This window comes from Emys orbicularis, chromosome 22 (genome assembly GCF_028017835.1).
Source record: "Emys orbicularis isolate rEmyOrb1 chromosome 22, rEmyOrb1.hap1, whole genome shotgun sequence".
Lineage (NCBI taxonomy): Eukaryota > Metazoa > Chordata > Testudines > Emydidae > Emys > Emys orbicularis.
In genome coordinates, this window is record NC_088704.1 from 11930136 (window position 1) to 11941728 (window position 11593).

Below are 11593 nucleotides of genomic sequence, written 5' to 3' on the forward strand. Positions count from 1 at the left end.
TGGAGGAGAACACAAACTAATCTCAAATGTCTAAGATGGGGGGCTTGACTTAAGATACGCCTTACAGAAAGGGTGGCAGGCATTTACCATGCTTCACTAGCTCAGTACTCTCCTGTCCTGGGGACACATTAACCGAAACACTGCTGCAAGGACACGAAGCATCAGCTTCAGATGCAAGAGTCTTGGAGTTAAGGCTTAAATTCCTCCCTAAACTCACTTGAATAAGCCTAGCTCTTGTAGCTCATACAATGTGCAAAAGCATCCCCCACATCTCAGTGCAGAGGTGCTAACAGGAGGTCAGCCCTGGTAGAACTGGCAGCTCGGGCAGTTAGCACAGAGTTTGGGTGCAGGCATCAGACCCTTCAAGTTAATTGAGATTTCTGTGATCTGTTCAAAATAAAGGGGAAAACATCTGACACCTGTTCAAACACACTGAGCTGCATCTCTTCAAACCACCAGTAACTAACAGCTCCCAAAGATTTATTTCATTTCAAGGCCATTAGAGGATTAAATAAACTTGCAGGGAGGCGGGGGGAGGCACTCAGTCAGCACTCCAGCTATTAAAAACAAAAGAATTGAGGAAGAAGAGCCTTCCTCTACCTGCTTAATGACTCCATAGGTCAGGCCTACACTACAGACCTATACAGGCGAGTCTCATCTTACGCGCATTTAACATGCGTGAATTCAGCTTTGCGCGGTCGGAAAAAAAAAAGAAAAAGAAAAAAGAAAAAGAACAATTTAAATACTGTACCTGTAGTATGGGCGATTCCGCCCGCCATTACACTCAATGGAATTTTGACAATACGCAATTTTCGCTTTACGCGCTGACAGTGGAATGTAACCCCAGCGTAAGAGGAGACTCGCCTGTATCAGTTAACTACGTTGCTTAGAGGTGTGAAAATCCACACCCCTGAGCGACAGTTATACCAACCTAACCCCCGCATATAGACAGTGCTCTGTTGACGGGAGAGCTTCTCCTGTCGACATAATCTACCTCCCCAAAAGGCAGTAGCTAACTCCACCAACAGAAGATCTCCCATCAGCGTAGGAGCATCTTCACTTCCGCGTTACTGTGGCACAGCTGTACGGATGCAGTGTTTTAAGCGTAGACCTGCCCACAGGGAGTACTATTTCCACCAAGACAGCTGAGCTGCAGGCCCCAGCATGGGCTGAGAAGGGTACGATGCCGCAACCTTCTTGTAAAAATTAGGCTTGCCCACACATGATCATTAAAGACCCAGAAAGGGGTGAATTCTGAGGCAGATTACATGGTGTCAGAGAAGTCAGTGTACGTGGGTGGAACTTTAACTGAGCTAGTGAAAGTGAGTGTGATACCATGGGGCTGTCACCAGGCTAAGAGGGCTCGAGATCAGGGGTGAAGTAGAAACAGTAGCCAACAGGAGAAAAAGCAGTCTCCACCCCAGCTACAAATCTGCCTTCTGCCCCAGGCAGGTAAGTTACACCCCGATCCCAACTGTTTACATCACCTTTTCATTTGGCCCAGCATCCACAAAGCACTTCATGATCCCTCCCAATGACAGAGGCGACAGTAAAGCTTAGCACTAATAGTGCTTTGCATAGAGCTGTACACAGAGCAAGCCTCCAAACAGCCCTGAAAGGACATCAGGCAGATTAGCCCCTTTTCATATCTAAAATGAAGGGGAGCAATGGCAAAGAGTTATGCCTAGAATTACACAGCAAATCAGCACTAGAGTTCTTACTCTGAGTCCCAAACTCCTTCTTCTACACCACGCTGCCTCTGGAGACATAAAGAAGGGATTAGCCCCACACCTTTTATAATCTGCTAAAACAGTTATTTATGGGCTGCAAAGTCAGACTGTGATAACGACAGCAGCATTATGCTGCACATAAAAACGTTAGTCCTTCGGGGCAGTTTTCCCTGCCACAAGGGTTTATAGCTCCTGGGCTCTGCTGCAGATACATGTAACGAAGGATGGAACTCGCGGGCACTTTAAACCAGAATCAAAAAAAGGAAAAATATAAATGAACAAATTCCCCTAACCCACAGACCTCCCGTTCTGACCATAGCCCTGCATTCAGACACGCAAACCTTACACCCCAGCCATTAACACAGCTTAAAGGTCTCTGCCCCAAAGCATCCCAATAGCTTGTATGAAAGAGAGAGCAAGGAAACCAGGCAGGAGAAACATGATTTGAGTGGCAGAATGAGACTGAAGAGGCTCAAGCGTTCCTGTGTACTGGGCAGGCATTAGTGACCACAGCTACTCCAGAAAGCTTCCCAATAATCCTTTACCCTGGTTTATGGCCCAGATGAGAGACTGGTGGGGGCAGCATGCTGCCAAGGACCTGCGGTGCAAATCCGACCACCTAAAAGTTGCAAGGAAGTCAGGAGTGGGGACTTTGACACAGGAAGAGCAAGAGAACACGCAGGTGTTGATAAGCAAGTTTATCTTTATTAAAAAGACAAAGTTCAATTGAAGTCTGTCTCAGTATTACAAATGCTCAGGCTCAACAGTGCCCTGCATAGAAAGGTGTGTTCCAAAGTGGACTGGGTTGATAGATTAGATCACCAAAACCTATTAACATCTGCCCTAAAAGATATATGTTTGTCCTTTCAATTGAACTGATTATCCCTCGACATACAAGGACAGGGCTGCCTGGTTCACAAGGGGGCTCTTATGGTCAAAGGAGCCTACCTCATGCGTACCTAGGGTGTGTGCTTTCCAGTGCTTCCACGCCAAAGCTGTACAAAGGAGTGTCCATAGGAAACATGTTCTCCCAGAAGACCACTCTGATCCAAGCCCAGAACACAACACGGAGCCGTTTAAAATTATTAACCATGGCTTGTTAAAAATGGAACGTTTAGATACTTCACTGAACCTCTGCCTGGGCGAGAAGAGAGGTCAGGAGGCCATTTAATACATACGATGGACAGATGTGCTACAGATCTGCTCCGCTACCAGCAGAGACTCAGCATGGAGCAATACAGCTTATTGCAAGAGGCTGAAAAGGCCTATGATCAGAAGAGGTGCTGGACACCCAATATCCTCAGCTCAGATGCTGTAACACAAGACAGGTTGCCTTAGGGTTTGTCTATATGGAAAGTTTTACCAATGATGCTAATATAAATCCCCATGTGGACACACAAGCCTGGCTTTTGTTTAGCTTAAATCCTGTCCCAAGCAACATAAATTAAACCAAAAAGGGGCTTCTCATACCAGAATAAGAGCATACACATGGTGTAATACTGGTATAACTTTACTGGTTTAAATTCACACCTTATGTTATACCAAAAAGATATTCCCATATAAGTAAGGCTTGAGAAGCAGAATGCCTGAGAAAATACCCAGCATAGATATAGCACTTCTTACTTTCAAAGCTCTTTATTAAAAAACATTAACCCCACAACTCCCAGTGAGGTAGGCAACGGCAAGCTCCATTTTACAGATGAAAAAACGAAGGCATGGAGAAATTAAGTGGCTTGCCCAAGGCCACTGGGGGAAAACAAATGAGATGGTTAGGATTAGAATCCAGGCGTTTCCAGCTCCCTTACCATACGCAGTTCTCCCCTAAGACTTCCAAAGTCTGCTATGTGTGCTGCTGCTTACGAATGGAAGCAGTCTGCACACGTTTCCTTCTAATCCCTGCATCTGTAAATCACTTTGAGTGCCCAAGAAAATGGTGCTACAAACGCATGAAACGGGTCACCTCTCACTCCAGCTCTGAGGCAATAGCACTGGTTTTTCCCACTAGCAGACAGACTTTCTAACCAGGAGTCTTTCCCCTTTTTGTAAGGAAGAGATCAACCATAGTGTAACGTGTTGCTGTTCCACTGAGGGCCATTTCCGAGACCAGTGGACCCCAACCTTTTCCGTGGGGCGGGCGCCGGACGACTACCTGCCGAGGACCGTGGCTGCCGGACAAGCAGCCGCTGAACTGCCGCCGTGAAGCGGCAACGTCAAGAGGCACCGCGTTGGGGACCCCTGTCCTAGACTGTTCACCATAAGAGCTACAGCTCTCAAATTTCTTATTCACATTCTGCCTGTCAGAAGCAACATGGCTTAGGGAAAATGCATAAAAAATTGCCACATCAATCCTCATTAAACTACAGCTATGCAAGAACTAGACATATCCTCATATAACAAACAAGAACAGGGCACAGGATGTATCTGCTGAGAGACCTACAAACAATACAACCCTGGGATTAACCAGATCAACCCATTCCATCTTGCAGAATGGGCTCTACTGGGAAATAGCTCTCTCCACCACCGGGGTTGATTTCACCATCACTTCCACTCCGCAGTCTCTGAGACAGCACGTGCTTGGCAGAAGGCAGAGTTGGTTCTTTGACAAATGCTCATCACCAATCCACTGGAGCTCTAAGCCAGCACCGAAAATAGGAAGTGCACATTTTCCCAGAAAATCACTGCCAAGTATTGCTAGATGCCTCTCTCCCTCCAGCTGAGATCAACTCCTTCTGACTGGGTTTCTAACCAAAGCCAAGTTCTCTACTGTACAAAGCAGCAGACTGGCTGCTTAAACCAGGCTTGCCTTGTTGTTTTCCCTGGGCAGCCTGGAGAGAAAGTCTGATCCATGCATCGCCCTATTTTAATAACTGAATCTGAGGCTGGTGAAAGCTGCCACCTGCCTGTTGAGATTGCTTCTGAGTAACGGTGTCCAGCTGCGAAGCAATCACAACTGGCAGCTAAGTCACCAGAAACCATCTGAACACTTTGATGCCACCTATAACACATCTCGGTGCCAGTTCCATTTTATAGTTGTCATAACTCCTCCATTACATGCAGCCCTGAACAGCAGTCACCCCTCTGAGGTGAATAACCTCTCTTTGCCATAACACGCCCAAGGTGGATATGCAACACTGCACACCATTCTGGACTTAACTGATCGCAACTAAAAGGCTCCTTGTGCCCTGGTTAATACCCTCCCCTCAGGCTCAGGAACACCGTGCTCCTGGCACCGTGCTCCTAGAACAAGGTCCAGATCAATTCAATCTGGACATTTCAAGGGAGTCCTGCAAAAAGCCCTTACATCAACACTCGCCGTTTCACGCAGGGAACCAAAATATTTCCCAATGAAGAACAGGGTTCAGTGACCATAGGAAAATATGAGTGAGAGCCAAATTCACCCTGTTGTGCCCTAGTGGAGTATCCCCATAGCTGTATTTGGCTCTGCGTGTTTCACACCATCTGTTGTGAGGAATAGCATTCATCCAGAGGGGTATATTAGTATCCTTACAGGAGAGCAGGGATTGGAGTGGAAGGATATGCAGGAAGAATATTCAGTACCATTGAGCACATCATCCTGCGGAGTGATCTAGAACTTCAAAACTGACCAATGCATCACAGGAGTGTCATCAAAACCTTGGTCCCCACTGGAAATGGGAAGAGGAACCTATCAGCAAGAAGAATAATTCACTATCCTGATGTCTGTGCACAGTCATGGCAGAAATTTAGACTCCCTCCTGCAATGCCCCCATCTTTCTCCCTTGCTGCCACCAGCTTTCCTTACAATAGGGTGACAAGTGACTGTAAGTAGATAACAGATATGGAGGATGACAATTAGAAAATGCTTCGCTATTTGAGACTTGGGTACCACAGCGTGTCTGTTAGTCAATATCCAGTTGCCTACAGAGCTTTGTCACCCTGCCTGACAGCTTCTTTTAACACCAAGGCCCTTTCATCTCAGGCAGAAGGGTCTGAGAATGAGAAAATTTTAACAACAAGAACAGAACTTTTCATCCTACCAAGTCTTGTGAGCTTCTTAGCTGTACAACTTGCAGTTCTGGCCCCCAGCTACTTAAAGAGGGAGTGGAAGTTCACTGCTTTTGGCTTAAAGCTCAGTGCAATGGACCAGCTGTGTTCCATTTCAGCACCTATATACCACAGCAATGGGAGCTTTAGAAATGCCTAGGTAGAAAGGAACTAGCAGTGGTAGCACCAGAATCTGCTGTCTTCCATAAGTCAGCAGTTCTTGATGGACACCCCATGCCCCATTTCATATAGCCATGATGTTTGGAAGCGTAAGCTCAAGATTTGGCAAAAGGGGGGGTGGGAGGGAACAGATCAGGTGGTGAGGATGAAGTTTATCAAGAGGAGTGAAGTAGCACCATCTGCTTTACCGTGATGCTGACAAAAATAAAACATTCAGTGGCGACTTTCATGTGCTACAGCATAGGAGTGGAGCTGCTGAATCCCCTTCATGTTGTATGGGGATGATTCACAGATTGGGGAAGGGACAGTTCACATTTAAGGCTCAACCCTGCTCCTATTAAAGTTAATAGCGAAAGTTCCTTTGAATTCAATGGCAGTAGCATCAAGTCCTTGAAATGTCTGTCTGCTCACATGGTGAATTGCAATAAGCACCGAGAGAAAGCCAGAGACAGTTAATTCAATCCTCTTCCCAGAGAAGAAGTTCCTAAGACACCACTGGAAGTCTCTAGTACAAGAGAAACTGCTTATCTCAACAAGACCAAAGCCCATAAAATTCACATGGAGTCACTGGCTCGAGCCAGCCTTCTTGCCCCATCCATAACAAACCTCCCACTTGCACCCCGAGCTCTGGCATGAACACTCAAGTCATGGGGCTACAGCAGCTCTCGCCATTACAGTTTGGGCAGCGTGCCTGCTGGTGCCAGTATAATACCAAAAACGTAGAAGAGCCCCAGCAGGAGGTTGAGCTTGGCTGTCCGCTGGGGAATTTTGCTGAAGCTCTGGCTCCGGAACTGCCTCTCCAGCGAAAAGGCCATAGGCATGGTGAGTAGTGGCAGCGCCATGCTGATGGTGTAACGCGTGGCCAAGATGCAGAAAATCAGGTAGGGCAGGAAGAGCAGTGTGTTGTAGAGCATGTAGGAAAACGTGGGGCCGATGAGGATAGCCAGGGTGACAATGCCTGCCTGCCGGTCAGACTCCATGTCCCGTGTGTTGTTGCTGTGCAGGATGGCCTCAGTACTGAGGGCTAGTGGGACAGCATAGAGCAGTGGTGAGACAGACAGATAGCCAACCTGCACTGCATGGGCAAACATGACAGCCAGGGGCCCAAATGTAATGAGGATCACCAAGTCGCCAAGTGCAACATATTTAAATCCAATTCCTGTGGCAAGAAACAAGAGGAAAACAAGTGTTACCAAGTGAAATTCACTTTATGGAGGATAATAGATGTTACTCAAACAGATCAGCAGTTCCTAAAAAATGCGGTAAAACAGCCAATACAAACACAGCTAGGGCAGGGCTACACATGCTCTTTTATTGCCCCAGAACTGATTATTATTCTCCCTTTCCAAAGATAATAAAGCAAATACAACGTCTGCACTTCTCCAGTCTCACCCAGTGAGCAAAGATTATGGGGCAGATTCCAGTTACCATATGGAATACGTTGTTCCACAAGCAGTCACACTGAAGTCAACGGGATTACACATGCAGTAAGGTGCTACACAACGTGAGTACAGATATTCGAATCTGGTCCTGAACAGACGCAACCATCAGGTTAGACTAACAGCTGCTACATCTTTCAAATGATATCCTCCAAATCCTAGAAATTGCTTAATCTTATCTATAGCAAAACACTGGGTGTCTCTTCAACCACCCAGCTGCAGAACTGAAGAGGCAAAAGACATTTTTATCTTGATAAGCCCCACAAAAAAATTTGTGTTCCTACTCTACATCAGTGTTACTCATTAATCTTGGGTGCATTTCTTAAAGCATGTCTTAAGTTTACTTTTCATTTGAAACTAGATCTGGCTAATAAGAAATGAGGAACCGTTCAGATAATACAAACTGAGCTCCATCCCTGGAGAAGAGAACACAGATAATGAACCAAACCAGCTGACATACATTTCACACACAATTCCTGCCACAGACTCAGAGTATGGAGTGCAGTCCTTACCTCCAGTATAAAGGAAGGAGCTGGAAAGTCCCCCAAAGTAGATCAGGGCCAGGTGCTCCAACTTGAGAGTGGAGAGACAGTAGAGGCAGGCAGCACAGATACAGCCCAGGGTATAGAGGAAGACCCCAAACCGGACCACATCCTGAGGCTCCAAGATCTGGTCCACCAATGTCCGGTCATCACTCTTCTTGTGGTCAATGCCCTTGGAGAAGTCATAGTAGGTATTAACCAAGTTACCTGCTCCATGCACAGCCAGGACAGCCACTGCACTGCCCACTAGCAGCCCTGGGTCTAGGGATCCGTGGGATCGATAGGCTAGGGCACTGCCCAGGGCTACTGGGGTCAGAGAGGCGCTGAAGCTCCAGGGCCGCAGGGCCAGAACGTAGGCTGCACATTTCTGCCTCCAGGTGACTGGGCGGCTCTTCGCAGAGCTGAGCAGCCCGATGCCCAGCTCCCCCACATCACCTCCTCTGGGGCTCTCAGCGCTGATGCTAATCTTCTCGGTCTGATCCTCAGCCTCCATGCTCTTCATGCAGCTGCTTCAGGAGAAGGTGCTGGAGAGAGACCTGGGAAAGGAGGAGGAGTTTGCATCAGGAAAGGGAAACCCCGGGCCTTGCCAGTGACTCACTGATGACATACCCAGCCCAGGGGAGAGGTGCCAGCCTGTGGCGACACCTGCCCCACAACCTGAACCTCTGCAGCTGCGACCACCGAGCAAAGGACCCCATAGCACGGAGAGCGAGGGGCAGGCCCCTTCCCAGGCGGGGCACCACAGCGGAGAAGCGGGGTCCTTCCCCGGCTTCCTCCTCCCCATGGGGCACCTCAGCTAGGGTGACCAGATGTCCCAATTTTATAAGGACAGTCCCGATTTGGGGGTCTTTTTCTTGTATAGGCTCCTATTACCCCCCACCCACCCACCCATACCCCGATTTTTCACACCTGCTAGCTGGTCACCCTGGTCAGCTCACCCGACCTCCGCATCCCCTGGGCAGGGGAGCACCCCGGGTGGGGGGCGGCTCCCAGCCCCGGGCGGGGCTGACGCTGCTCTCCCGTCTCCTGGGGCGGCTCCGGGGCCCCCTCACCTGTTTCGGAGCCGGGTCCCGGGGAGGCCTCTCCAGCTCCGTTCACGCGCGAGCCAGGCACTCAGGACCATGGCAACCAGCCCGCGGGACCGCCATCTTCCCCCGCGTGGGTACCAGCCAGGGCCGGCCCCTCCGGAAACAAGGGCTCCGATCGCCGAGGTTCCGCTTGCTCTGCGGGGAGCCCTGGGCCAGGGCGGATGGGGAAGAGCCCCAGAATACTAGTAATACGGGAGGAGGAAGGGGGGGCTGGGATCTTCCCGCAGCGGGAAGGCGGCACTGGGATGGGAGGTTAAACCTCTTACTCAGGGTCACTCAGCCAGTCCGTGGCAGAGCTGTGGATTGAACCCGGGAGTCCTGAGCCCCACCCCCCCTTCTTTAACCACCGAGAATAGACTCCCCTACCCCCAGCCCTGCACACTGGTGCTCGGGAGGCTGCAGGCACTCACAGCCCCATAGACTCCTGCTTGCAAGATCAGAGCCTTACCCTCTCCGAGCCTCCGTTTCCCCAGTCTGCAAAATGGGGATAACAACCCACAGGGATTAATATGTGGGAGCGACTCGAATAATCTGGTAATAAGTGACACGGGGAAAGCCTAGAAAGTTACTCTGAGTCACTGTTATTCAATTATCACTTAATATTTACCTATTACTGAACATTAACATCGAATCATTAGTATCAATAACAAGTCTGTTTATATGAACGCTTAACCATTAAGATTAGCGGTAAATCATGGATGTTAAACACTTTGTATTGGTTATTGTAGCTATTAGCTATTTTCCACTGTTAGGCAAACTAGGTACCACAGAAGCAACTAGCTTCTATACGTACCATTACGGTAACAGAGCCTTTCTCCTGCCCTTGGTGCTCTTCAGGACGGGCTGCACCCAGGGCAGTAGAGAAGCTGGAGGAAATAGAAGGAGCAAGTGTTCACGCGGCGGAAAAGTCCTACCGTCTCAATGGTTTAAAAAAAAAATCGACTCTTCCTTATTTCCGCATGCGCACAATGCCCTGTGGCTTCAGAGAGGGCGGAAGCAATGCGGCTTTCCAAAGGCGGGGCAAGCTCTGAATTCTAACCAATCCGGCGGCACCCAACTTCTCATTGGTGCAGCTAAGTGTCAGTAATCACCATCTGTCCTTTGATTGGCCATGAGCGACTGCACCCGCCTCCGGCAGTTATTTGGGGGTGGAAACACCATGCCCTAGTAATCCCTCCTCACCCGTAAAACTGTTGGCTGCTCCACCTGCTGGTCACATTCCCCTCAGTGCTGATTGGTTGGTGGTTCTTCGCCGGCCCGGCGGCAACAGTGGGGGAGGGGAAACCCGGGGCCCAAGCTGGGGAACCGGTCGCAAGGGGGCCGGCGTGGCTGGGCCGGCCGGAGGCGGTGAGTGCGGGGCCCCGATTCGGGGCTGGGAAGTGATCCCCCTCCCCCTCAGTAGGGACACCCCGGCCTGGCTCCCCTGTACGGGGCCTATGGGGGCTGCCTCCCCTTCCCCACCCCTTCGCCGGCCGGGCTGGCCCAGGCCCTCCGGCAGCCGCAGCCCCGGCAACGGGGATGGGGCGCTGCCCTGGGGGCTTGCCGGGTGAGCCGAGCCGCGCTGGCAGGGGGCCTCCCGCGGGTCCCTCCCTCCCCGGCCGGCCGCCCCCGCAGCACGGAAGGTGCCCGACTCCCCTCGGGCTAGCGCCCGTCGCTGCCCTCGCCCCTCCCGTGCCCCAGGCGGAGCAGTGTCCGGAGCTGTCAGCCAGGCCGGCGGCCGCCGCTCTACCCCCGGGGCCTCCCGGCCCTGCGCCGGTCTGGGCCGGGCAATGGATGGCTCGGACCGTGGCCTGGGGTCTGCGCCGGCTTTCCCAATGCGGGGGATCTGTGCCCCCCACTAATGCAAGTGAGGCCTCTGCCCTTGGCTGTGTGCGCAGGCTCGTAGGCCTTGCTTGCCCGAGGTAGACAAACTGCATTCACCCCTTTGCACCGGAAAACACCGCTCGTTGGAGAGCTGCTAAGGCATTTCCCTCACCAGGGAAGAGGAGGCCTATTTAGGCGACTCTTCCAGTGTGGGTACCAGCATGGGGAGCGGATCATGGCTTCTAGGGAGATGCTGATAGCAGGAAGCAACAGAGGGCCTTGTGGCACCTTTAAGACTAACAGATAGTCTTGCTGATAGCAGGAAAGATCCCACACTACCTCCTGATTCCTCAGGGGCATCTGCTGTACCCAGGGATTTTAATGAGGCAGAGTTGTCCCGTGGCTAGTGGGGAATAGGAACCCAGGACTCTTAGGGTTCTGGTCCTAGTTCCCCTACTCACCTGCTGTTTGCTTGCAGCAAAGTACTAGAAGACCTGTGTGTCAGTTTCCTCCTTTCTAAAAGGTTTATTTTTCAACTTTAAAAAAAAAAGCACCCATCAAGATGGTCTCTACACATGCACAACGTTAAACATCCCATTACAATGACTGTTGCTGGCATGAATAGACTCTCAGCCCATAAATATACATTGGAGGTTATAACGCTTACCCTAGAAGTGTTGAGGCTTGTAAAGAACTTTGAGGTTCTTGGATGAAAGGGGTTGTAGGGGAGCAAACTAAAGTAATGATATCAACATGCGCACCAAGCAGTCCTTATCCTCCTTGTAACT

At 50.3% G+C, this 11593-nt stretch overlaps 1 protein-coding gene across 1 annotated transcript; it reads right to left on the reverse strand.

The window, feature by feature from the left end:
• Window positions 1–6604: 6604 nt before the first annotated feature.
• UBIAD1 (UbiA prenyltransferase domain containing 1) lies at window positions 6605–9047 on the reverse strand. The gene is made up of 3 exons (XM_065421426.1): window positions 8967–9047; window positions 7885–8450; window positions 6605–7092 (listed from the first exon to the last, which is right to left on the reverse strand). The coding sequence occupies exons 2-3, from the start codon at window positions 8414–8416 to the stop codon at window positions 6605–6607; spliced, it is 1020 nt and encodes a 339-aa protein (XP_065277498.1). The 5' UTR covers window positions 8417–8450; window positions 8967–9047.
• Window positions 9048–11593: the final 2546 nt, after the last annotated feature.

What these genes read in the sequence shown, in the direction of transcription:
- UBIAD1 (XM_065421426.1), bottom strand. Translation starts at nt 8,416, where the DNA reads ATGAAGAGCATGGAGGCTGAGGATCAGACCGAGAAGATTAGCATCAGC. An exon ending in CTCCTTCCTTTATACTGGAG is followed by an intron (nt 7,093 to 7,884) that starts GTAAGGACTGCA and finishes TTCTTGCCACAG; the next exon opens with GAATTGGATTTAAATATGTT.